We start from the raw sequence: 27,539 nt of genomic DNA on the forward strand, positions 1-27,539 counted from the left end.
GAAGCTGAACATGGATTTTAATTTAAATCTGTATCTGAATTTCTTGCGCTGCGCTTAATTGAACGATGCCACGCATTGCTTGACACTTGCCGCTTTTGAGAAGCCCCCGCAAAAAGCGGCGAAAGAGGGGCCAAAAAAGAGTGCGGAGGAGAAGAGAAGCGAAGAGAAGAAAAGGATGAGAAGGGGAGAATGAAGAGGTGGACAGTAGATCAACACAAATCAAATCAAATTTACTCGCCGGCCACGGCAAACATGCAGCACTTAGCGGTTCGCTTTTCAAGATTTGAGCTATGTACATATGTACATACACATACATACGACCATGTAAATATGTACATACAAACTAATGTTTTGGAAATTGCCGAGTTAGATTACTAGTTTAATCTACCCTAAAACTGTTATTTCCAAGCTGTCTATATAAATAGGTGAAGTCATATCTGTAACTGAAAAAATAGTGTGGCAAATTGAGCATTTTATATTTATGGCTGTTTAGGAGAATTTATTAGCAAGCACGCGATTTAACTTTTTAAAATGGATGGCTGTGATGTAGTTGGGTAATAAATTTGCCTATTCTATTTAACAGATTTATGCTGCTTTTTGCCAACACATTTCTTTTTATCTGCACTGGGAGCATATAAACATGGGTTTGAACTAAAGGTGTTTAAAATACCTTATATATTCCTGATTTAATTCTTTCAAGTTATATACTTAGGATCTTTCGTCTGTTACATGTTTGATATATTTTATTTATTAACATTTAAATTTATGAATAAACCTCCTTTAGTGCCAATTTGATACAATTCAATTGGTTTTCTCGCAGTGCCGCGCTTATTTTGATCAGGCTGATCAAGCTGACTGACTGACTTACTGACCATATATGCACATTAATAACTCGAAAAGGCTTTTAGAACGCATTTGCATGGCAGCCGCTGCTGCAAAAGCCGCAACAACATTTAATTCGCAACGAAAACAGCTCGTCGATCGCGCTTGCAAATCAAGTTAGGCAACATTTCAAAATGCAATTTCAGCACACCCGCCTGGCATTTTGCTTCGGCTTTGTCTCCCTGTCATTGGGCTTCAATTTGATATTATTTGCAGTTTCAGTTCTTGTTTATAGTAGCCGTATGTTCAAAACAGCTGTGTAAGCCAATAGCGATTAATATTTATGTCTCATAGGCGAGCGCTTTGTTCAAGTAACCGAGAAGTCGGCCATTTGATATGCCACCCTCTCGATGAAAATCGGATGTATATGTTCTACGGTTTGTTTATTGCAATGCTGGAGCTATTGTCACTTCAGTGTGTGGTTCCTGAGAACTTGAAATTATAACTAATTATACAATTTAAAGCTTAATGCAAATGTTCAATGCCATTACGAAAATATATTCTCATACCTTCTTGCAGCACTTAAAAATGTGCTCTGTTTATTCGGATACAAGATATGTGTTTTAAAAAAAAAATATACGATAACTCAGCCTTTTGGGATATATGATTGTAAATTTGAAAACTTGGCGTTTGCAGTCAAGCCCCGAAATAAATTCTATCGGTAGACAAATTGTCGGTCGGGCTTTTTATTTAAATTTAATTCACTTAATCTAGCTTATGGTACATATATCTCCTCGATCGGTTCTCCCTAGCTGTAAAGCTATATCAACATATGCGTAACGCTCCTCAGTACATCGCATATCCAGAGATTATCACATAGTGTTTTCGGTATTTTTTGTTTTTCCTCTCATCATTATCTCATCCTTTACTCTTCTTTGTGGGTGGCAGATGTGACAGTTGTGGCAGATTTGTAGTTATATATATAAAATACTATATATATTTGGGAAGTCTGCATACTTTTAGGCATCCGCGTAGTCGATCACATCGGCGATTTGGACGGTAACATCGCTGCCGCCGGAGTGATCCGAGCCGGAGTCCATGTGCTCCATGGCCGCCAGGCTGGCAGCGCCATCGAGGCACTCGAAGCTGCGCCTCCGCGGCTGACCCTTGTGACCCAGTGACCTCTGGCTGTAGGGCGGCGGCTGGAGCGGCGGCAGGATCTGCAGGATTTGTCTTTGGTTGCGCGTTGAGGTCAGCTGGTTGGGATGGAACTGTGGCGAGTTCTGTAGAGCCTGCCTCAGATCCTTGACAGCTCTTGGCGATGTGGCGCTGGCCGAGCCCTGTGATCCCGAGGGCGGGCGGCTGGTGGGCGTGGCACTTGGAGTGGACCGCCAAACGGGCGTGGCATAGCTGACCATCGTCGATGGCTGCTGCTGTGTCCGTGGGCGTGTCAGGATGCGCATGGGCGTGGCATATTGATATGCCGGTGGCATGTCGTTCGTATCTGCAAAAAATAATGGTATGGTTTCAGTAAAGGAACTTGTTTACAAGTTGATTACACCACGATATAGGGATTAATATATATTTAATATAGATCTAGTTACGGTTACACATAGAAATACAATCTATCCATACAACATAAATATACCGAAGATTTTTATAGAAAGAGAGAATTTGGAAACCATCACCATGTTTTAGGGTAGCATTTGGAAAGATTTAACTACGATTTGTTTTTACTACCTTTGTGGGTTAATACGTTCCGCATTTGTGAACTGCCTTTTTGCTCATTTGTGTTTGTGACTCGACTCCTTGTGTTTTCTTGTGTAATAATTTTGGGTGAATGTACAATAATATTTGGGTGCTAAAACTACCGTACATGTGTGAGAGTAAAGTGGGGAGACACTTAGAAAAAACATATATGTGCTTTGTTAAGTTTATAGTTAAGTTAATAGTTATGCAAATTACGCTTTTATGTCGCAATTTGTTTGTATTATTCCTTTAGGTGTATCTCCTTGGCTTTCGAGTTTTATTATATACAGATCGAAGTTTCGCGTACTTAAATGTTTTCGATATTCGTGTTTACCTGGGATTCGATTGACTTAATAAATATTAAATAGCCAATATCCGCTACATACGTTATTAAACATTTAGGGTTATAAGTACAATATTGAATAGTTATATACATATAATATATTTTTTAGATAGACCAGCTATTGCATTCGATTGGGTATCGGCAGTTCGGACCGGCGGTTCCGCCCGCAACTGCGGCTGTTGTTGGTGCCATTGCAATTGTAGTTGTAGTTGTAGTTGAGATCATTGCCGTACTTACTCGTCGCATTGAACGGCTCCGAGTACGGATCCTCGGCGGAATGCGGCGGCAATGAGTATTCGCCGCAGATGAGCGGCTGATCCGGCTCCTGGTAGATGGGCTCATCATCGAATCGGCCCTCACTGGGATTGGGACTGGGCGCGCTGGGTTGTGGCGGTTGTTGGGCTATGGCACTGTCCCTGACACTCGGAATGTAACCGTTCATGGCATATGCCTCACCCATCGAGTCACTGGTGTCACTAGGAGTCGCCGGGTGACTCTGCGATATGTGCTTAAGCAGCAGGTGTTCGATCAGCTGCGACTTTTGCGGCATATTCTCCAGGACAAAGAAGATCCGTTCGTGGCACTCATTCTTGCCCAGATGACCGTTGATCAGCTTCAGTATACCCTTGCGCGCCGCACTGCCCTCGCTCAGTTCCATTGCCTGTCGGTACAGTTGTTCGCGAATGTCGTCCTCGATGAGGCATTTATCAGTGGCCCTGCCACCGCCAGCGGTGCCACATCCACTGCGCCAAATCTTGGCACCCACCCAGACAATGGTAATAAGCAACAGGGTGGAAATCGCAATCGCAGAGGCTATCATTGTGATGGTCAATTTGGAGTCGCTGAACTGATCACTGTCCGCCTTGGACAGCCACTGGCCAGCCATACAGTAACGGGTCACATTGCTGCCACACGCCTCGTTGACATACCGGCGGACATTCGTATTGGTGGCATTGAAGCAGTCACCATCGCGCTCAGCCACCTGGCACATGATCTCCGATTCCAGATCGTGATCGGTTAGCTCCGATAGCCAGGACTTGTTGCACGTGCACTCGTTGCCCACGCGCACCTGGTGGACGCGACAGGTGAAATTGAGGCTGCCCGATTGCGGATTCTGCAGTACATTGTTGCGGAAACTGCAGTTCGAGGAGGCAATGTTCAGCTCACAGCGTCCATAGTCCTGGAAGCGATTATTGGCAATCTCCACTTGATCGGCCTGGCTGACACTCAACCAATTGGGCTCCACGTGGCTCATTGAATTGTTGCGTATGAACAGACTAACGGCGGCTATTTGAATGGCATTCGAACGTATTCTTGTGATTCTGCATGGGCAAGAAGGGGAAAATGATTTAGTATGGAGGAGGAGATATATATATATAGACTCACGTATTTCCAAACATAATCATGGTGGTAATACCACTCTGGCTGATTGCCTGGCCCTCAATCGTACCGATCACCGTGTCCAGAATGGCCACTTTGTCGCTGTGCAATTTGTTGGTTAGCGCCTGCGTCTCGATCACCGAGATTTTGCAGCCCTCGATGATCAGCTCCTTGATGCTGGTGACATCGAAGGCGTTGCTCATGATCATGTCGATGTGGCAGCGCAGTAGGCTCACCTTGCCCATGGACACGCCGAAGATACCCAGCTGATTGATGTACGAATCCTCGACGCGGAGCTGTAGAAACGAATGATTTATGAATATATCAAATCACTGTCATTTTGAATGCTAAGGGTAGGCAATCATATATTCAACTTATTTACTACCATTGCAAGTTACTCACATTTATTCCATACTTGGCAACGCCGGGATTGAAAGCGTTCTTCATCATATTCAGCTGCTTGATCCGCTTGAGGGAGCAGTCCAGATTGGTCATCTGCAGGGCATTGGAGAATACGGTCAGCTGTGCAACATCCTCCACCAGCAGCTTGTATTCCGCACCTGAAAATGTATAATTTTAATTCCGATCCAGATAGAAAATACTCTGATCCCTTACCTGTCAGGAACTTTTCGCGCAAAAAAACGCGCAATACATTTCGTATTTCGATGCTGGGATAGCCACCTTTGTTGTGGCTAAATGCATTGCTGGTTATTTCCACCTGGTCATCTTTCCCCACTCCGATCACGCCAAAGTAGTTCACCTGGTTGTCCTGGAAGAAGTTCTCGTACATCACGAACTGGGTGCCAGCAGTCAGTCGCACCTCAATGTACTTGATGTTCAGTGGCACCAATAATTTGTCGTTAAATTCGTTTGGGAGCTGTGGGAGATAACAGATAAACCAGATATGAAATGAGTTTACTACTGCCACTAACTCTTGTGATTCAACCCATATAATGTGTGATTCTTATCTTATCACGGCTTATTTCAACTTATTATTTACCATATATATTATGTATGCAAAAGCCATAGCTAAAGTGTATACTTATATACTTATTTTAAAGGCATATTTATTAGCTACTCAATAACTAATTAATTGGCTATAAATAACAAAGTATTTCAATTGATTGGAGCAACTTGTTGGCATGGTTTAATCCTTTGTAAACCTTTTTAAGAGCTAGCTTATCTACCGAATATGACTCACTTTTCGGCAGCTATTGCAATTTTCTTCGTTTTCTACGTTTTTTTTTGTTCATCTGGAGCTGCTGTTGCCGGGGGTCTGTGCCGCTTGACTTACATTTCTTGCGGTCTGTATCCCTCACTCTAGTGTTATTTTTAAACGCAGTGTCTGCGACAGCAACAATGGGAGATGCAGCAACTGCAACAGCAGCAGCAGCAGCAGCAGTAACAACGCAGCCACATCAGACGACAACAACGCCAACTTGACCGCAACGTTCATTGCTCCATTGAAGAGGCAGAAGCCCAAGCGGTGGAGGAACTCGAACTCGAACTCACATTCGAACCATCACCCGGGGGTGCAATTTTCTCATTAAATTAAGTGAAAATAGTTGCAACCCAGAGTGCTGGCGATGGCCACTGACGAGATGTCCACCACGGCATATGGTCGCAAATGATGGCGGATGACGATCGCACTGAAGTGCCAAAGATCGTGCTCATTGCGTTAATGAATCTGGATTACCTCGGCCCTTAAGTGAATGGAAAGCCGAGCGGAGTGTAGAGCAGAGCATTTCTCAAGAAATCCCATCGTTTCAGAGATTTTTTTTTTGACGAGGAACATGTGCTTTCAGATTATCTTAGATCATTTTGAAGTGATTTTGTTAAATAATATGAATTAAAAGAAAACTTTTCCTTTGATTTCCTAAAACGGAAGTTAGAATAGGAAATGTTATGTTTCAAATGCGTACGATTTCGTTATCTAAGCCAGCGTTGGAATGATTAATTCGCAGAACAGAAGAAAAAGTATTAATCACAATATTAATAAATTAATAATGTTTGCTTTTCATTCATATGTATGTCCATTCTGTTTGATTTGTGGCTGACTCACACGCAACTCGATTCACAAGCTGGAGTATAGAGTACACTTCTTGTGAAATACTTGCAATAAACAAAGCCAGCCCTAAAGTGCGTATTATTACAACAAATCCAAAAGAAATTAAACAAATCTGACTAACGCTGAGTATTGACACAACATAGCAGTTGCCATAATGGTGGAGCTCTGGACGGAGGGGGCTATTTGGTACTTAAAATGCACGTCTCGATCGGAAAGTCTGGCCACCTGCTCTTTTGTCTGGCCTCGAAGTTGCTGGGTTCAATGTCTTTGGATCCGAACCTGAATCTGGATCTTTAGCCCCCCACAGCTGCATTGGCACTAGCACACCATTCCCCGTTCGCTGGCTTCTTTCCCAGATTTGTGGCCTTCTTTGCTTTCGTTTTTATTATTATTACTATTATTATTATTAGGATTTGTATTTGTATTTATATTTTTTTTTTTTGCCCTCTTCCTGCTGAATGCCCCCCTTTTTTTGTGCTTCTCGGTCTGTTTGTTACACGCCTTTGGGCGCAATTTCTTTCAATTGCTCCAGTTTCTCGCTCTTTTCTCCTCCTAAAGAGGAAGTCTCAATTACGTGTGAGTTTTAATTTGCTTGTTTGTCTGACAGACAGTTTTTCCAAGCGCTTCCCTTCCCCATTTTCCCTCTTTTTTTTTTTTACATTGTTTTTCCTCTCATTTCCCATTCTCCGCCCCATCGTCCACATTCGGTTTCAAGTTTATGGGAACCATCAGTCGACAAGGAATAACAAACAAAATTGTGGCCAAAATGTCTGAAAAAGTTTATGAAGATCCATCTCGTCAGTCGACGTCCATATATCGTCATAGTATTAAACATATATATATCCACATCGGTAGCTTCTATATATACGAAAAGAAAATCCTAAAGATAAGTCATAATTCCTAAGATAAGTCATACATTCGAACTTTAAGTAAAAGCCACACAGAACTTTGCTTCAATTTCACAATAAATGTACCTTCAGAGTGGAAGTATCTTTGATAAAGACTTTTCTCCCTGTGTAGATATGGTCAATATATTAACATCTACGCTCTATATATAGAATCTCTCACTCTTTGTCTGATCCAAACCGATATATCTAAGGGCGCTTTTCTCCAAAAGATTCCGCCTCACGATTTTCACATTTTCCGGGCATTTTTTCGTCGGCGACAACTTTAAGCGATATATTTTTGGAACGGAATCATATAGTATGGAGTATGGAGTATGGAGTATGGGTATGGAGTTTTGGAAGATATGGGATGGTCGGGGTGGGGGGCGGATCGGCGGAAGGCGTGGCAGACAAGCGGAAATAGCTGCCGTCGCCTGGCTGGAAGTGCCAAAACCAAAAACAGAACATAAATAACCAAACAAAGCCAATTAAAAATAAATTATGATCCACCTCGCTCTCTTTCAGTATCTGTATCTATATCTCTTCATTTCATTATATGTTTTATGCGCCCAAGAAAACTGAAAGCCGAAAACCGAAAACCAAAATTCAAATGGCATGCTGGTCACATGGCTGGAAAATGGTAGGAAAAGGACTTTCCCAATGCATTTCCCAGGACACACATGCCCTGCAGCGAGTGCATCTGGTGTGTTATCGTAGCATTATCTGTATATTCGAGATAATGCAACCTTGACACGTTCACTATGACTACGTGACTTGCTGGCAAAGAATTCTTTTCTTTTCCGAGAAACATACCACATTTAATTCGCCCCCTTTGTACCCAAGAAATAATTAGATAATATTGCTTTTTGCATTTGAAAACAGTTTACAAAACAGTAGTTGGAGCGATGCGATAAGTAAAAATGATGAAAACACACTCTTTGCTGTATTATTGCATTAACTACCAACTGGCATTTTTGCACCGTTTTTTATTAGCAAATGTTTTTTGCTGAAAACTGCTTTCTTCAATGAAAATACTATACTGCGAAAATGTTTATCCGCTCGATCGACACTGAAATATCCTTCTGTTTACCAATTGCATGATTATAAACAACATTTATGTAACTTCCTCTTGGCTGCGAATCAAACTAACATTGTTTATCGAATGTCTGGGACTCGTAATATAAGTTTAAACAGAAAGTACCATTTCTATATCTCACTTTACTTTCATTTTTATATCATATGAATTTGCAACCAAATACGAATATACATATAATATATATCGGGAATTATTTCTTAAGATAACATAAGATCTTTTTTGTATTTTCACAAATGACACCATCCCGAATGACTGAGGTTTTTATGGTTTTTGAGACTCCCGCTTTATGGATCACACATTTCACACAGATTTGTGCAGCCAAAGTGTGTACACACATCGAGTGCATATGTTTTGATAATGTTTCTGTACCCATTTCCATATCGAAGTGGAAAACTCGCTTTCAATGGCTGTGTTGGCTTGTGTAAACAATCGAAAGTTGTTTACCGATTGACGGAATTATTTGCAAAATGCTATCTTATGCACATTTTCTCCTACTACTAGCTCTATATCTCTTGTATCTCGTATCTTGTATATTGCATGTTGTATATTGTATATTGTATCTTTACCTCTACAGATAGTGCACATTCAGATACCTCCTAGCGCGCTGACTTCTGATTTTCTGTGATATATGTACATGCATACATGTATTTTTGTGGCCCACCTCATTGCATTCACACTCCTCTTTTTCCGCTTTTCCTCGTCGTCTCACTTTGTTGCTGGTTTATTGTTGTTTTTGTGGAACGAGCATTCAATTTGAGGCAATTGATGGATTTTTAGCAGCTCACAGCCATAACATTTGGTCCCAAGTAGTTTAAGTAGCCATTCGAAATGGGAATTTAAGTAGGCGCATTCCACTAATGCAGAAACACTCGAAACCAAAATAAGCCCCCACCCCAAATTCCTCTTTCTTTGCACAGCTAGAAAATGTTGAAATATATGGCAGTTTTCGCATTTACTTACAAAATAAATTAAAGCAGCAAACTCAAGAAGCTGCAGTACAGTAGTAAACAGTAAGGTAGTAAAGTAGTAAAGTAGTTTACGTTAGCAATTTTGACAAGAGCATTGATGTCAATTCTTCTCGCAGTGCAGCTGCATATGCCTAAACCACTTTTGTCTCGAGGAGTTTGCCCTGCTTTTTTTTCCAGTGTTCTCCAGCTGTCGACACTATATAAGAGGTCTCTCTGGCTTATTATTGTCAATCAATAGATTTCAAGGGAGCTATTCGGGCAGGAAAAGTGGGTGGAATGCATTTCCACTTGGTTCTGATGGTTATCCACCCGTTTTTCGTATTTCGTTTTTCGCTTTTCGATTTTCAGTTCGCTTTCGGTTTCTGTCCACTTTGCACACAGAGAACTGATACTGAACTGCAGGCCCACGCAGCAAATAAATAAATACAATTATGTATCTATAAGATGACGACACATGCGGCGCACATACTCGAATTCAATCGCTCACAAAGAAGCGATAAGTGGCAGAGGGAGGGGGTGGGGGTGGGGGTGGGGAAAGTGTCACCCACATCCGCTGGAAAAAGCATCTAAGTTCACTCAATTGCTGAGGAAGTGCAGAATCCAATGGCTTGGAAGGCGATAGAGGCGATAGAAGGCATATCTGCATCTATTATGGAACTAGAAGATATATTTTTGGATCGCAGCGAACAAAACATGCATAGGTCATATGTCTTTTCCATATACATATGTATGTTTATATGTATATATATACACAGATCTTGAGTAGCGGAAAAGTGGAGCATTTGGATTATTGATTACTGATTTGTGTGGAGAAACGGCTCTTAGTTCTTGGAACGGCACTCTGATTTGTTTTCTAAACATATTGGCTTAATAAATAACAAAATCAATTTCGAATTGTATGTATTCCCTGCTCAATGAAATCTATATACGCGCACGTAGTCCGAATAATTAAAATGACCTTCTTATTTCTGTTAATCGAAATACATACTTTATAGTTGCTTTCAATTAAGTATGACAAGTATAACACTAAGTGCCAGCGACTGCAAATCTAAGTAAATTAATTAAAGCATTATTTACTGCAGCCCCTTATCCTTATCGGTGTGGAAATTCAATTATAAATAGCAATCACTTGCATTTTCAATATTCTTATTAGTTTAATGAACCGTAGTTCATGTGATCTGCAAGATCGTTAAACTTATTGACACATTAACTTGTTTTTGTAATGAAATATATAGCTAATGAGTGTGTTCCCAGTTCCAAGCATAATTATATGACTAATAAGAACATAATATTTGAAAATATATACATATTTATATTTTTTGATAAAGATTGCTATCTAGTGTCTATATAGTAAGAATCCACAAATTCAGTTTGCAATCACTTGCACTTGCTCTTTTTTTTCTGAGAGCCGCAGAGAACAGCAACAAATGCACACACACACACACGCACACCTGACTCATTAGCATAACCTGTCAAACGGGTTGGTGGAGCGGAGAGGGGGGGTTTGGGGTGGGGCGTTCCACCTTGTAGAGGGGGCGGCAAGTGGAAGAGGGAGCGGCAACGGCGCCGCCTTCTTTCATTTAATTTCATTTCATTTCGTTCTTTCATTCATTTTATTTTGCACGCAGCTTTGGCTTTTGTTTACATTTCAATTCGGCGTGCTATTAATCAAAAAGTGCTGGCAAAGCGCATTTTCTCAAGTCCGGAAAACTATAATTTTCCCCCAAAATTCCAGGGTCGAATACTTTACACTTTACACATTAAGCGAAAAAAATTGTTGTTTTTTTGTTTGCAAGGCGATCAAATCTTTGAAGTACATGGAAATAAGTATACAGTAAATATTTTGTATACATTATTTTTTTGGTGTGAAATTAATTAAGCTTTGGATTTTTTTGGTAACCGTTTGATCCAGAAAAATATTTCAGCAAAGTTTTTAAAATATGGAGGTATTACATTCGAAAATCTTAAAATTCAGCTAGCATTACAACGAGAAAATTTTGTTCAAATTTCGGTACAAAGAAGGATCCGCCATATTAATTTCTTATCGGTATGACGCCATTTGATTAATGACTGTAAATCACACTTGAAATAAAAAGCACGGCGTTGCTAAAATATTTGGCTTGCAAATCGGGTTAATCGGCGATCTATTAAGCAGATCATCTAGTGCGTTTATTCGAAATTATTATATGAAAATACGAATTATTGCAATAATCTTTTAAATAATGGATTGACCATGCCACTACATTCATACATTCATATTGTAAATATACTTGTTACTCATCGAGTATTCATTTCTGTCGATATTCCAGATAATGTTAAAATATCTTTAACTAGCTTCCACTAGCAACGGGTATCTGATAGTCGAGGAACTCTCTTGTTTTACATTGGCATTGTTGTTGAAGTGCACCTAGTGTTAGCATAAGATATGTTGGGCCACTTTTGGTATCAAGTGGTTTTATCAACAACAATATAATGAAGTCCATTTAAAAACGTCACACCAAAACAGACAAAATACAAGGTTAACAAATTTCAAAGTGTCCAGTGTCCAGTAAAAGTGCCACTTATCTATATAAAATATTGATATGAATCACTTGACACCTTACTTACATATGTATGTACATATGTAAATGTATGTGCAGCTTTACTGCACGTTCGATTGCAGGAAGTTCTAGTTGCAGAAAGCTTGTTCTTGACTTGGCTAAAAGATAAGCCTTTGCAGTTGGAAGCTTCCGAATGTTCTGGAATGGTCACTTCCAAATGCGGTTTGAATTAAGCCAAGAAGAACTACATTAGTTTGGTCCCTGTTAACCCTTTTGTCAACTGAAAACCCTAATATCTAGATATCAGAAGCGATGACCAATCAAGTAATATTGAAAACCGCTTTGGTGCGGTTTTGTGCGACTGCGGATCAATGAGTGATACATATGTAAATGTGTCAAAACCTAAACTCACCGTTTTGTTCAGCTGGTAGTCGCAGATGGCCTTAAGATTGGTGCAGAAACAGTGTTGGCACAGGTCCACCCTGTTCTCTCTGCTGTCTCGATTCTCCCGGTGGGCGGCATCCACCAGCGGCGCCCCACCAATTTGGGAATAGCCACCCCAGATGGGCAGACGATCGGTGCGCTCCGGATAGGTTAATGCATCTTGGCCAGAAAACGAAGCAATGATGCCGACTAGGACCAGTGTAATCCATTCCCAATTCATTTTGGTTTTCTGCACTTTGTCTTCACTCGTTGCCTTCACTTAAGCTAAACTTTTCTCTTATTATTTTGGTATTTTGTTTATTTGTGCTATAACAGTTTCGTTTTCGTTTCGGCAATCGATTTTCTCAATAACATAAACCGCTTAGGTCACTCCGCACTATTTCGCCTCTCTTCTTTTCTTTTCACGATCGCACGCACTAAAACACATATTAATGCGGCTCTTCGTCATCCGCAGAAATGTTTAAGAAAAAAAACTTGAGAAAAAAAATGCAAAAAAAAATAATATATGTCGTCTATTCCAACCAACACAATGATCGTCGCGAGTGCCGTTTGCGTGCGCCCAACTTGTTGCTTCTTCGAGGGCAGTTCGTTGAAGAATGAAACTCGCTTCGGCGATCGGTGAGTAGTGCTGGTGTTCCGTTTCCATGTTCCACCTTACCGATGAGATAGCACTCTCTCCGTCCGCTCTCATGCTCTCATGTGGTATAAGACAATGCACTGCAAAGTATACCTTGTAGTATCTTGAAAATTAATTCAACTGAGGTATATTTTTTTGATTAACTGCGTTAATGGAAAATATTTATGAATATTTATAACTTCTCATTAAATCAAACCTACTCAATGTTTATTATCTACTCTTGGGGAATGGTGGAAGTAGAAGAGTTTCGCCCAGTGTATGCCTCTCCCTGCATACTATTTCTTCTCTCTCTCGCTGTCACTAGCTCTCTCTCTCTCCAGACAGCTGATCATCTCGCGGCTTCTCCGTGGGGCTTAAATAAATTAAATCCGCTGAACTGCGCTTCTTATTTCATTTCATGCTGAGTTCATAGACGTCCATGTGTATGTAAGAAGCTGACTCTCTGGAGTAGATAAACCTGAGAAGAAAATAACAAGAAGAATAAGAAGAAATATACATACATATATATAAAAGAACAAGAACAGCTGAAATCCACTTAAAGTCGCCCTTTATTGTTATCTTTTCTGATCCAATGCATATTCCTATAGTCCACTTAAGCTTTGCTACACATTTGTGTTAAGCAGTGTAAATACTTTGTAACGTTCTTCTAATATTGGTTACAAAATCCATATCAAATTTCAATAGTTATAAGTCCGAAGAAACTTCAAAGTAGAAAAGTGTTTCGTTAGGGAAGAAATTGGTTAGTAAATTTAATTGAAGCCATTAGGGAGCAATGGATATTGACCCTTCCCCCCATTTTGGTGCATCCCCCACATATTGCGGCAAATCAATTTGCGTTCAATTTGACGGCATAACGGAAAGCGGAAGTTGCAGAGGAAAATAGTAAGAGAGAGAGCGAGAGAGAGAGAGAGAGTGTGTGAAAGAGAGTGAGAGATGATCATTCCGGGTTGGACAGAGATACGGGTTCCCCGCCCTATCTGAACCACTCAATTATTACATCGTCGTATCGGTGATTTCTGTCTGAGTTTCGGTTTTTATCACGATATTTTCCTTTCCGAAAACCTCCCCGATTTCCAAAACAAAAATCAACTTATAATGGGGGCGTGCCAGAGGAATCCCCAGGGATATTTGAGTGAACTCAAGCCAAACATTTCGTTTTTATTATTTTGGATCAATAAAATACCCATATCATTTGAAATATTTAAAGTGATTTTATAGCCTAAGAGTTAATTACCAGACTCCCATGATATTCACGTTCAATTTTCAGATGATTTCGCAGGAGTTTACGTGATATACACGATTTGTAGGTATTGCAGACATTTGTTTCCAAAAATCGTTTTAGGATTATTGGTTTTTTTATATTGTTTACAAATTGCCGCTCATATCAGTTCAATTTATAATATTTTTAGTAAGTTCGATTTTGTTCTTATTACATTTCTTGTGGGTAATCCCGTATTACATGTCGTATTTATAGTTATCAAATGACTGTTTTTCTTTAGAATTCATGAAATCACAATTGATACAAATATACGATGATGTTGTTCATACGATCACATTATATATGGTATATATCGTAGTGGTTCGACTTTTTCCTAAAGTTGAGTGTGCGATAAAGGTTGTGATGAATGTTATATATTTTGTTTGTCTTTGTCTCTTTCTTGCGTTCTGGCTATCCCCTCTTTCCCTCTTTCTCTGTCCCCCACTTTCATTTGGCTGCTCCTTTGGACAAGGCAACTCTTCCGCATTTTGTGGCACGATAAAAACTGAATTGAATGAATGAATGAATGAACGATTACATTGCCGCAATAGGGAGCACACACGTCTACCCGTCGCACTCCCTCTCGTTCACTGCCCCCGGACTGGGCCTATCACTCCATCCCTTTCTAGCAGTGCAACTCCAGTTGGGACCCCGCAACTTGTTTCTCTCCGCTCCACTTCCATTTGTGTGCGATTGTGCACTGAGCGAAATGTGGTACCAACGTTACCTAAAATACTAATATTAAAAGTATTATATTTAATATATTCCAGTTACAAATAAACACTCATAGTCTCATGTTAAAGTAAGGCTAATTGTATACTCTGAGCTATTAGAAAAACATGAAAAGTGTTTCTCTAAGTGTAGGCGTGAGCTGGGGGGATTGGGGGGCGGTTTCAGGGGGGTAACGGGGCAAATTGCAGTGGAAACGTGTTTCCCACAGGTAGCTCCCGCACACTTACGCACTTTCACACACATGTGGGACAACTGCCCTTTTCGTTGTTGTTGTTGCTGTTGCTGTTATTTCCATCTCTCTATCCTTGCCCCTCGTTCCTTCTCCCCCGTTTATCGCGTTTGTTTTGTTTTTAGTTTCGCCGTGAAGTGCAGGGTCGCATCCATGAGGTTGTGTACTATACTACACTGGGGCCCCCCTCGACTGACATAATCATTTTCATTGGAACACTAAAACTCCACTTTCCCCATTCCCCCTTTTTTTGTTTCCCATTTCCCATTTCCATTTCATTTGTATTTTTTTTTTTTTTTTTTTGGTATTGTTTTATTTGCATTTTATGTAAATACAAATGTGTGTACGCAGCTTTGCGTGTGTTTCGGTTGGAATACCCATCCCATTTCCATTTTCATTTACATTTCCCTTTTTCCCCCAAAAATGCTAACGGTCGCAACCCCCAATTTTCCAAAGCGGAAAGATTGTCACGAGCTAAGTCTCACCTGTTGACCGCATTCGAACATTTGTTAGGCTCCATTTGGATTTCATATCAAAGTTTTTTATTGGATCGAGTCATTATAATGAATCATTATAATCTCTTAACTTTCATCGTCTGACTAAAATTAAATTAAATCAATTACTCTAGCCTTAAATCATGTGCATATAATACGTATTGCTACCAAGTATTTTGTATTAAGCGTGTAATCAAAATACTTATCATAAAGTAATATCACTTTCTGAGCACGATAAGAAAACAAAGGGATACATAAGTGTGGGTACGGGTCTTTCGGTGAATGAGTGTGTTCAATGCGACGTCCTTTATTTTCTCACACGTCGCTGCATGTGTGTGCCTGTCCAGTCAGTCGCACACGTGCACCGCCCGCTGTGCCGTTACGTGCCCTTCGACCCATTCCAGCCATCCTCCGCCTCCCCCCTACCCCCTACCCGCGACTTCCAGTCGCCCTACGTGCCGCACTTCTTCCGCCTGCGCACCGCAGGTCAGCCGGGCGGTCCAACTTTGATGCTGTGCGTCTTATTGGATTGTATGGGATGGATAGGTTGGGATTGGAATGGAGTGGAATGGAATGGATTTAAGTGCACCGCGATTCTACCTGTTCGGTGCGTGACCCTAACCATTGACCCCGCAACCAATGCATTCTGACGGGTATATGCCCATTTATGCTGCTACAACATTATTTCATTAGTTGGAAAATAAATATTGGTTCACCTTCAAGGCATTTTCTAAATACATACAACATTTGCAATGACAAACAACATTTAAATGTTTCAGGAGATATAATTAATGTTACTAATAATAACTACAAATTATGCGAAACTAAGAAGAATCTTTACAAATTGACTTACGAGTATATATAAATATTATTATTGTTATTACTTTATTGGCTTCAGCACCTTGTAAAATAGCATTTATATCTTTGCAGATCGCAGTCCAATGAGCGGCAGTTCCTCAAGGACTTTATCAGCGGCGCGCCAGGATCGTCGGGCGCCCGTTTGGCCGCCTGGCTGCAGCCGGAGTCCAGACTGGATCCCAATAAGTAGGTTGCCCCATCCCATGTCCATTGTTTTCCCCATTAATACGCCGCTTTTGCCTCCGCCAGATGCGAGCTGAACACCATCACGGAGCCACTGCGCTACGGCTGGCCCTCCCAGGTGACGGTGACCATACGGGATCAGTACGGGGATGCGGTTTTGGTGCCGGAACTCAAGGTGGAAATCAAGGCGATACCCACGGGCTCGGGTCCGAATGGCAGTGCCACCGGAACGGGAGCGCCCGGGACATCAGCAGCTGGCGTTGCGGCACCCGGTCCCAATCTTTGGATGCGTCGCTCCTCCGGCGACACGTGGGGCTGGGGCGGTATGGCGCCACCGCCGCGTCTCAACTACGAGCCCACCTCCAAGGAGAAGATGGTCTTCAAGGCGATTACCTTCATGAAGCCCTACACCAACTACTCGTTCGAGGAGCTGCGCTATGCGAGTCCGGTGCAGACGCGAGTCACGGAACTGCTCAACGCCAAGGACATGGAGGATGGCACCTTCAGTGTCCAGTGGACGCCCAGTTCGGTGGGCGCCTACTGTCTGGCGGTGACCATCGATGGCATACCGCTGGAGGAGGTCTACCGCGTCGACGTCAAGGAGGGCATCCTCCCACCGCCCACGCAGAGGAGCAGCGCCCAGCGAAGGCCGCAGGCGCCCAGCAAGCTGCGTCGCTTTCAGGTAGGCAAATCGTGTGCCACTACTTAAGACAGATAATGGCAGATAAGTAATCTTATCCATTAGCTTTATCTATTGATTATCTATTTATTACTATTTTTGGCACCAAAGTAACATGACTAACCAGTCACAGAACATTAGTACATTACTAATCTTGCAATAATGTAATCCCCAATACCGATTCCAGGCTCGTCACAGTTCAGGACTGCGGATACGATCCCATCCCACGCTGCAGTCGGAGCAGGTGGGCGTGGTGCGGGTGGGCGGCGTGATCTCGTTCATCGATGAGATCGAGAACGATGATGGCGTCTGGCTGCGCCTGTCCACGGAGTCCATACGGCAGCACTGCACCATGGGCTGGTATCCGACGGAGGCCTGGTGTCTGCAGTTCAATCAGCACCTGGCCAGGATGCTGCTCCAGCCCGTGACCGACAAGGAGGTGAATCCCGTGCGCAAGGGCGCCACGGCCGAGGAAGAGGAGGAGGAGCAGCCGCCTGTAACGCCGTCAGCTAGTGGCGAGGCGAGTCCCGAACCAGAACCGGATCCCAGTCCAGTCCTAAGTCCGGCCAAGGCCAAGCCAGGACGCTTCCTGGCCGGTCACCAGTCCACCAATCCCTTTCTCTATCCAGCGAAGCACATCGATCTCGCCGAACGGGAGGCCCACGTGCAGGAGGAGCACGAGAAGGAGGCGGAGCAGCTGGGGGCAGATGAGGATGCCGATGCTCGGGAGCCGGAACAGGAGGCACTGCCCGCCGTTGAACTACTGCCCGCCCACATAGGATCCGCCATAGCTGGCGTCGTGGGCGGCGGAGCCATCAAGTTGCAGGCCCTGCAGAAGTGGTTCAAGGGCGACGCCGTCGATGGATCGCAACCCCTGACGCCGTCACATTCGCCACCACTCGGCGGAGTGTCCGTGCGCGAGCTGGTACGAGCGATGGGTGGCCAGGACTCGCCGCGCGGCAATGGCAATCGCAGCCAGCAGGAGCAGGATCCGGAATTCAGTCTGGCCAGCATGCGGAGACCCAACTATTCGGCCAGTCAAACGGCGGCGCTGCTTTCCACCCCGAAGCATACGCCCAAACGTAGTGCCGTCGCCGTGTCCAGCGAAACCAGTGGCCTCGAGGACGAGCTGAGCCTACTGCAGATCACCACCACGACGACGGGCCAGGGGGAGCAGCAGAGCGAACTGCAGCTGGCCACCACTTCCACTGCTTCCTCGGCTGGCAAGCGGAGCGCCATGGGTCCCATCAAACGGGCAATGCCTCCCTCATTCGCGGAGAGCATCCGTGCGGTGTTTGCTGCCCTCCTTTGGCACGAGGGCGTCGTCCACGATGCCATGGCCTGTGCCAGTTTCCTCAAATTCCATCCCGGCTTGCCCAAGGAGGGCGCCACCGTGGTCACGCGTCGCGGCGAGGCCGGTGATCCCAGGTTGCAGCTATCGCGGGAGCAGAAGGCCCAGCAGCGGCACTCCGTGGAGGTGGCCAATGCGGGTAACTATCTCAATATCCGGCCGAGCACGTTGGAAACGCTCACTAAGAGTGGCAACTGCTCGCTGCACAATCGCAGCAAGTATCGGAAGAATCTCCTTAGCGGTGGTGGTGGAGCCATCAATTCCGGCGAGGATCCCGCCCAGAAATTGCAAGCTCTGCCCGAAATGGTGAGCGTTTTGCCGCCGGCTCTGCGATGCCTTGTCTATTTGTGGGAGCAGATCTGCTCCGGTTGCGTTCAAATTGTACAGTCGAATGCCTTGGAGCAGCGGGAGCCCCGGCTGCTCTCACCCGGTGGTCGAGATCTCAACGGAGATGCGGACACCGAGGGCAAGGAGGGCAAGAATTCGGACCAGGGATCCGCCGGGGAGAAGGATCTGGGCAGGAAGTGCAAGCGCAAAAAGAAGGACGACGGCAGCTGGTGCGAAATCTGCGAACTATTCCTGCCCATGCCCGTGACCTATCACATGAGGATTGCCCATCCTGGCTGCGGGAAATCGGCCAAAGGCAAGGGCTACAATTCCGTGGGCATTTTCTGCGAGGGATGGGCCGGCAACTGCGGTGAGGGTGGCAAGGGTGCCTCATCCTGGTTCCTCATGTGCGATCCGTGCCGCGATCGCTATCTCGCCTCCTGTCGCAGCGCCAACAACATCAACAGTGCCGCCCGCCAACTGGAGTCCAGTGCCGCCGAAGGTGAGTCTTTCGCTGCATACCATGTAGATGGAAATCCAAATCCTTATCGTATATCGTATTTGCAGGAAACGAACTGAATCTGTTTGGCGTGAAGTCCACCACATTGATAGCCAATGCTGAGGTGTACACGACGATGCGAGAGAACGCCACATTCCTGCTGGAGCTCTGCTCCAGTTCCAGTTCGGCAGCCGGGGGAGCAGGCAGCCTGGCCGCCAATAGCGCCAGCTCCAAGCGCTCCCCACAGCAAATGTCCGTGGTGGCCATGCCCGTGGTGATCGAACACCAGCTGGGCAACTCCGATCTGAAGCCGAGCACCAGTCGTTGCAGCCGCATAGCTCGCTTGAGTGGCTCCAAATTTGGACCAGGTGTGGGCAGTGGAGCCTTCCGCAAAAGCTTTGTGGGTGGCCCACCGGTGGCGCCGGAGAACGTGTGGCTGGCGCCGGAAAGCTTCGCCTGCTTGGAGTGCCTGGGCACGGCTGGGCACGAGGATCTGCCATACGAAATGTTTGGTTTGGGGCCCAACTCGAATGATAATGGCTACGATAGGGTGAGTATGATGCTATTAATAATAGCTTCAAGTCCTTTTCTGACCAAATCTTAACTTTCGCGCCCTCAGCCGCTGTCGGAGATATCCTACGAGTCCTGCGAACCGAACAATTACGAGATGCTCTCTGGCTCGTTGGCGCCAGGTGCCACAGCTGCCGGCTCAGTGGGTGGTGGTGGCGGCAATCTATCCAAGTTCCATCGCAGCTACTCGATGGGCCAGGGCTGGGCATCGCTGGCCCAGCATAACCACCCGCAAGCGCACCACCCACAGCAGCAGCAGCACCACCAGCAGCAGCAGCAGATGCACCTGCAACTGCAGCAGCACCAAGCGCCACCGCTGGAGGGTCAACCGAAAGTGGTCTACAGGCGGAGGAATAACTCCACCAGCGAGGGTGATGGATCCCTGCTGATTTGTTATCCCTCGGAGCATCTGCGTCGCCTGGTGCCGCAAAAGCTGCTGGCCAGCGTTTCCGTTATGCAGTCAGCTGGCGGCGACGGAAGCGGCAAGGAGCATGCGTCTGGCACGCTGGGACTGGACCAGTCAGCTGGCCAGAATGGTGGCGGCAGCCTGCTGCTCACCCGTCCCGCCATGGCGTTCATCACTCAAAAACACGAACTGGACCGCCTGAGGGCAGCCATGCGAAGGAGCTTGAGAATCGCTGCGTGCAGGATTTATGCCCTGCAAGCGCTCAACTGGCTGCTGCGCGGTGTCACCCAGGGTGTGTGCCTGCACGATCTTATGTGGTGGTTTGTGAGCTCCCTGAATCCCACTGGTGGCCATCAGCCGGAGGCAAGGGGCGACGAGGCCTCCGAGCCTGCACTGGAACATCCGGTGGCCTATACCCAGATCAGCGGCAGATTCGCCCATCTAATCACCCAGTCGCTGCACGTGCTTTTGCAATCGGTGGCGGATCTAACGCTCCACCTGCCCCTCGGATCGCCATTGCAACGGGTGGCGATCCAGTGCTTTGGCATCCGTTTTCGCCAGGCGGATCATCAGTTCCTGCACAGTTCGCATGTGTTTGGCAACATCTCGAAGATACTGTCCAAGTCGGACGAGCAGAACGACGCCATGGCCGTTTCCACGATACTCAAACCGGACTGCGATGCGGAGCACAATCAGGTGCATCCGGCTGCGACGGGCGGATCATCGGGTGCGGGAGCACGGCTCCTTTGCTATACAGATCTGTCTGGCATGTTTGAGGTCACCGTGTCATCGCGTCCAGCCATGGCGGAATCACTGACGGACAACTCTACGGAAACATTTTGGGAGAGCGACGAGGAGGATCGCAACAAGTGCAAGATCATCGAGTTGTCACTGACCAAGCTCAACTACGCCTGTCGCTATCTTCTGGTGCACATCGACAATAGTCGAGATATTCAGGTAGGTCACTTGGATCGCTGATATTGACATTGGTTTAATACCACTCATATTCCAGAACAAGGTGCTCAACGTGGTGTTCTATGCCGGCCAGTCGCTGGGCGACACGAATGTAATCAAGTCGGCGGACGTGGATCCCAAGGCCTGCTCCTGGATCTCGGCGAAGATCTGCGATGACAGCTGCACGCATTTCCGCTTGGAGCTCCATGGACCGGAGAACACGCTGCGTGTGCGACAAATCAAGTTGCTGGGCCTGCCCATCGGAGGAGCAGTGGGCGCGGAGGACCCCGCGGATCACAAGCACCAGCCTCACCTGCGTTTAAGCCATGCCTCTCGCATCCAACAGCAGATTTGTGAGGCGGAAACGCTGAGAGTTTTCCGCTTGATTACCGGCCAGGTGTTTGGTAAACTGATCAGTAATGTGAGTTCGGACTTGGTGCCACCGGACTCGGCGGGCATAGGACCACCAAGTGGCGGAGCACCGAGTACCTCCCTGCTGGCCGATTCGCTGGATCTTAGGGAGCACATGGTGGGCATTCTGTTCTCGCGCAGCAAACTGTCGCACCTGCAGAAACAGGTGATCGTCCACATTGTGCACGCCATTCGCAAGGAGGCGCAGCGAGCCAAGGAGGATTGGGAACTGGCCAACCTGGCGCACGTCCTGAAACAGTCGCCCCAACAGCAATCCGCACCCGCCCCTGCCGCATCCGCCAGCTGCGAGAGTACGCCGGAGCGGAGTCGAGCGCCGGATACCTATTGCTTTGAGATGCTTAGCATGGTGCTGGCTCTGTCGGGCAGCGTAGTTGGTCGCTCGTATCTCTCGCAGCAACATGGTTTGCTCCGGGATCTCCTGGGACTCCTGCACACCGGTAGTGATCGAGTCCAACGACAGGTTACGGCTCTGTTACGCCGAATTCTTCCGGAAATATCACCCGAGAGCTTTGCAGAGCTACTAGGTGTGCAAAGATTACCTCCTGCGGATTATAGTATCGCTCATCAGTCTGCCAGTGATTTCGATATGAGCCGCCTGGGTCTGCTTGATATATTCCTGGCCGTCATTGCCAAGTCACTGCAGTTGCAGGTGAAGGTAAAAACTACAGTTGCCTCAACGGGACCATCTGGTTCTGGAGGCGTATCCGGCAGTTCATCGGGCAACGGAGGAGCTGCTCTGAAAGCGGGACAGCAGGAGAAGACGCCGGCCTTTGTGCGACTCTGCAGTTCCCTAGATCTCTCCGTGCAGCAGCTGAGATCACGACCACCCACCGGTGAGCCGGGAGCAACAGATCCCTTCCAGTTCGATGCCTTGCCACCGAGAAAGGAGTCGAAGAGAAACCTCAACCAGCGCTGGTTCCTCAACGGAGTCATTTCCACCAAGCAGGCGGAGAGCATTATCAGTCTCATAAGAGATTTGGCAAGCGTAAGTGAAGGCTTACAGCCTTTAATAATGTGATAACTCTTTCAATTCCTAATTTTCGTTGTCTTTCTACAGGGTAAGCTCAGCGAGAAGTGGTCACAGATCACCAAGGCGGCCATAGCCGAATCCGTGTTAAATCTAACACGGCTGGAGGAGATCTACCGCTCGCCAGAGCACTGCACCAAGACCTCCACGTTGTGGCTGGCACTGGCCAGTCTGTGCGTCCTGGAGCGCGACCACGTGGAGAAGCTATCCTCCGGTCAGTGGTCCAAGTTGTGCGACACGCGTCCATTGTGCAGCAACCATGACGACGGCGAAACAGCCGCCATCATCCAGTGCGAGACCTGCGGATCCCTCTGCGGCGACTGCGATCGCTTTCTGCATCTGAACCGCAAGACCCGCTCCCACAAGCGAACGGTGAGTAGTCATAACCTGGAATGTCCCATATATGTATTGTCCCATTTTGTATTGCAGGTGTGCAAGGAGGAGGAGGAGGCCATCCGTGTGGAGCTACATGAATCCTGCGGCCGAACGAAGCTCTTCTGGCTGCTGGCCCTGGCCGATTCCAAGACGCTGAAGGCCATGGTGGAGTTCCGTGATGGCAGTCACACGATCATCTCGGGTCCACAGGAGGCGGTGGGCAGGTGTCGCTTCTGCGGCCTAACCGGCAACTCTGGACTGCTCGAGATCGGCAACGTGTGTGCGGATGCCCAGTGCCAGGAGTACGCGGCCAACTCGTGTCTAAAGACCAAGCCGTGTGGCCATGCGTGTGGCGGAGTCACGGGCGAGCGAAAGTGCCTGCCCTGCCTGCAGCATGTGTGCCATACGCGCGAAAACGAGCTGGCCGAGGAGCAGCGCGATCCGAAGCTCACCCAGGATGCGGACGACATGTGCATGATATGCTTCGTTGAGGCATTGTCCTGTGCACCTTCTATACATGTAAGAGAAATGCTAGCTTATGTCCCAGGACATGCCATTCATTTCTAACCATTTTGCAGCTGGAGTGCGGTCACGTGTTTCACTATCACTGCTGCAAGGCGGTGCTGGAGAAGCGGTGGAGCGGACCACGCATCACCTTTGGCTTCTCCCTGTGTCCCATCTGCAAGGCGGACATCCAGCATCCCCTGCTGGCAGATATCCTGGAGCCGATAAATGGACTCAAACAGGACGTCAAACGCAAGGCTCTCATGCGGTAAGTGATAACTACAACCTTTTTGGTGAACCAACTCATATTGTTTTTCTTTGTTGCAGGATTAAGTACGAGGGCGTGGTAAAGGACACGAACAGCAAGGACGTCAACATGACCCAGCTGGCGATGGATCGGTATGCATATTATGTGTGCTTCAAGTGCCAGAAGGCGTACTACGGCGGCGAGGCGCGCTGTGACGCGGAAATTGGCGAGAAGTTCGATCCGGAGGAGCTGGTATGCGGCGGTTGCTCGGATGTGGCCAGAGCACAGATGTGTCCCAAGCATGGCACCGATTTCCTGGAGTACAAGTGCCGCTACTGCTGCTCGGTGGCGGTGTACTTCTGCTTTGGAACCACACACTTCTGTGACACCTGCCACGACGATTTCCAGCGACTGACCAATATACCCAAGGTCAAGTTACCCCAGTGCCCGGCCGGACCGAAAGCCAAGCAGCTGCTGGGCGACGAGTGCCCGCTGCACGTGATGCATCCGCCCACCGGCGAGGAGTTCGCCCTCGGCTGCGGCGTCTGTCGCAATGCCCAAACATTTTAGCCACACACATTGATCAAGCGTAATGATGTGCGGGAAACCCAACCGGAGTCCGAAGACGACGATGACGATGACGACGAGGAACTGGCGCAGAACATGTGGTCGACCGTTTGGTCGCAGTCGGATGACTCGCGGACATATTTGTAGAGATTAAAAGCCCCCAAGAAGAAAAAATGCCCACACTCAGTACACAATTGGGATGAATATTACTTTCATTTCCTTAGATATTAATTCACTAAACGGAAATGGAATGGAAAACGGAAATGGATTGGCATTTTCTGGTATAGCTGATATTTAGACGATGGATATTGGATTACAGTTTAGCAAATAGCGTATAGCATATTTTTAACCCCATGCAATATTATTTTGTAACACTCGAAACCAAACCAAATCGAATCGAATCTCCCATTTAAAGATCAAAAACTCTCTCACTAATTATTTAATGTACAATTCGGAGTAAAAGCGAGCGAGTGCGAGCGAAAGAGCGAGAGAGAGAGCGAGTGCGGGAGAGAGAGCACGAGAAGTGTGTACATAATACTCCTGCTCCCTGACCTCTGAACTCCGTGACCTCCTCCTGTCGGCCCTCACCCACCTCTTCCTCCTCCTGCTCCTCCTACTCCTCCTCACCCTCACTCCAGCAAAGGCACATAATGCTACATTTATATATATATATATTGCAAATAACTAAATTATATATATTTATTATGAATGCGACGAACGGAAGGATGCAATAAAAATCAATTCTGAATGTATATTCTCATTGTTGTTTGTCAATCAAAAATCGTGGGTAGTAAGTATCAGAGAACTGCAAGAGTGGCATTCTTTGCCACCCTAATCACACCTCAAAATATTCGGGTGTCTGCAAGCCGATCACACTCGCCACTCACAACGAAGAACAGAGAAGGCAAACAGACAGAAAGAGGCAAGTGCCCAAGAAGGGATGGGTGGCAAAAACACTTACTTATGTCTCGTAAACACCCGGGTGTCTAATAGAAAGTTAAGCGTCCCTCTCCATTTTCCCCCAGGTACTCACCCCTTTCCTCAAGCTTTCCTTTCCACGTCAGAGCTGACAGCTGCTTGTAGCTCCTGGAAAATAGCTAGCTCAGGAACTTCCTCCAGTAGGTCGAAATCACATTGTTGATATCCTCTGCTGCCATATATCACATATCACTGCACCACTCACTCACAATTTGTATTTAAAAAAAAACGTCGAAAAAGTGGTTTGCTTATGTAGGACTTTTGAGAATCGCAGAGGAGGGCACCTATATTTTGGTACTATTTAGTATTATTTGGTATTACGTATTTAGTATTTTTTAGTATTTAGTATTATTTAGTATTTAATAATATTTAAATTTTAGTATTTTTTAGTATTTAGTTCTTAGTATTATTTAGTATTTAGTATTAGTAATTATTTTCATTATTTTGTATTATTATTACGGGTGGCAAAACATTATTTACATTATTTTGTATTATTATTACGGGTGGCAAAACACCCGGGTGTTTGTTATTGCCGCAAATAGAGTGTCACGACACCCGGTGTTAAGCGGGTGCACTTAGAGTGCCGGTGGCTGGCTGCAGTTCTCTGGTGGTAAGTTTATTTGAAACATCTTGATACCTCACAGGGTATTGCAAAATATGTAGCATACTTATTCGGATGGCATGCACACATACATATGTCTGTATGTATGTATTATCTTAAGAAACCAAATGACAATCGTTGATTTACTTACCATATGAATAGTCTCCTCCCCACCCACCGATCAAAAATCAAAGGAGTAAATCGTATTTTTTAAAAACATTTATGTATGTATTTCTCTTTTCTTTGTTTCTTTTCATTTATTGTGTCTTAGCTTCTGTTCTGCGCCTTTTGCGGTTTTGAAACATCATTCTTTGCTTCGCCGCGATCTTAGTATTGAGTTCCCTTATTTTCGATCGATCCGTTTTAGACCCAGAAATAAGGGCTTATAGCCTGTCTGATCCTGATTCTGTTGTTGGTGTTAGTATGTGTGTGTGTGTGTTGTGTCAGTGTGGGTCGAATTCGGCAATAATCAAGTAACTATACACATTAACTGTAGGCTTTAATCCAGCGATTCTCAAATAAATGTTACAACTTTTTCGGTTTCTGTTTCTGTTTTGGTTTCTGTTTCTGTTTCATTGATCGATTTCGCGGCTTGTCTCCTGGCGTTTAAACAGTGGCTCAAGGACGAGTCTTAGCAAGCTTTAAATGGTATAAACTACCTACATATATGTACATATATCGGCGTATATGCACGTGTATATATATACTTATGTGGGTGTATGTATGTATATAACTGTAAATCTGCTCTGCCAAGCCGTAGCTCGATGTATCTAAGTTTTCGGCGCGTTGAACCAAAACTCAATTGATTTCAAACTATTTTTACATGCTTGTATTATTATTTTTGGTATATTTTCATTACATGGAATGTTGCAATTGAATTATGTAGTAGTTTAGTGGCTTGTTTAATTTGTAGCTAAATTGTAATCCTCTTACAGGTTCATTACATTTCGCATTTCGTTTCGTTTGTTTGTTTGTTTGTAAATATATAAATAGGCAGCTTTTCGATTTTAAAAACAAAGGGCGCGTGTTCGAAATAAGTTTCGGTTTCTCTTTTTAGGTAGTTCTTCTTTTTTTTGTTTTGTTTTTCTTTTATTTTATTTTGGTATTTTAGCAACTATGCTTCTCAAATTGGTGGAAAATGTTTAACATTGCTTGATCGCGTTTGTTCTTCTTTCATTTTGTTGTTGTAAAATTTTGGTTCTTTTTCGTCTAGAGTCTAGAGCATAATGCTAAATATTTTGTTTGTTTGTAATTTTCAGTATATATTTAGGATGTTTGGTTTTGCCGTTATATTTTTTGTATTTCGTAAATTTTTTCTTTTTAGCATTGCTGTGGGA

At 45.3% G+C, this 27,539-nt stretch overlaps 2 protein-coding genes across 2 annotated transcripts in view; one reads left to right on the forward strand and one right to left on the reverse strand.

Moving 5' to 3' along the window:
- LOC122624774 (E3 ubiquitin-protein ligase highwire) overlaps nucleotides 1–25,343 on the forward strand; it is a 45,768-nt gene extending 20,425 nt beyond the window's left edge. Inside the window, exons 14-23 of the mRNA XM_043804472.1 lie at nucleotides 16,575–16,688; nucleotides 16,752–17,367; nucleotides 17,552–19,544; nucleotides 19,610–20,091; nucleotides 20,161–21,474; nucleotides 21,530–22,888; nucleotides 22,961–23,302; nucleotides 23,360–23,824; nucleotides 23,884–24,077; nucleotides 24,137–25,343. Of these exons, the coding sequence (XP_043660407.1) occupies nucleotides 16,575–16,688; nucleotides 16,752–17,367; nucleotides 17,552–19,544; nucleotides 19,610–20,091; nucleotides 20,161–21,474; nucleotides 21,530–22,888; nucleotides 22,961–23,302; nucleotides 23,360–23,824; nucleotides 23,884–24,077; nucleotides 24,137–24,626 (7,369 nt within the window). The 3' untranslated portion in view covers nucleotides 24,627–25,343. The remainder of the gene's footprint in view (nucleotides 1–16,574; nucleotides 16,689–16,751; nucleotides 17,368–17,551; nucleotides 19,545–19,609; nucleotides 20,092–20,160; nucleotides 21,475–21,529; nucleotides 22,889–22,960; nucleotides 23,303–23,359; nucleotides 23,825–23,883; nucleotides 24,078–24,136) is intronic.
- LOC122624775 lies at nucleotides 1,553–12,876 on the reverse strand. The gene is made up of 6 exons (XM_043804473.1): nucleotides 12,263–12,876; nucleotides 4,910–5,171; nucleotides 4,697–4,854; nucleotides 4,301–4,590; nucleotides 3,152–4,236; nucleotides 1,553–2,326 (listed from the first exon to the last, which is right to left on the reverse strand). The coding sequence occupies exons 1-6, from the start codon at nucleotides 12,512–12,514 to the stop codon at nucleotides 1,842–1,844; spliced, it is 2,532 nt and encodes an 843-aa protein (XP_043660408.1). The 5' UTR covers nucleotides 12,515–12,876; the 3' UTR covers nucleotides 1,553–1,841.
- Nucleotides 25,344–27,539: the final 2,196 nt, after the last annotated feature.

Source organism: Drosophila teissieri, chromosome X, assembly GCF_016746235.2.
Source record: "Drosophila teissieri strain GT53w chromosome X, Prin_Dtei_1.1, whole genome shotgun sequence".
Classification (NCBI taxonomy): domain Eukaryota; kingdom Metazoa; phylum Arthropoda; class Insecta; order Diptera; family Drosophilidae; genus Drosophila; species Drosophila teissieri.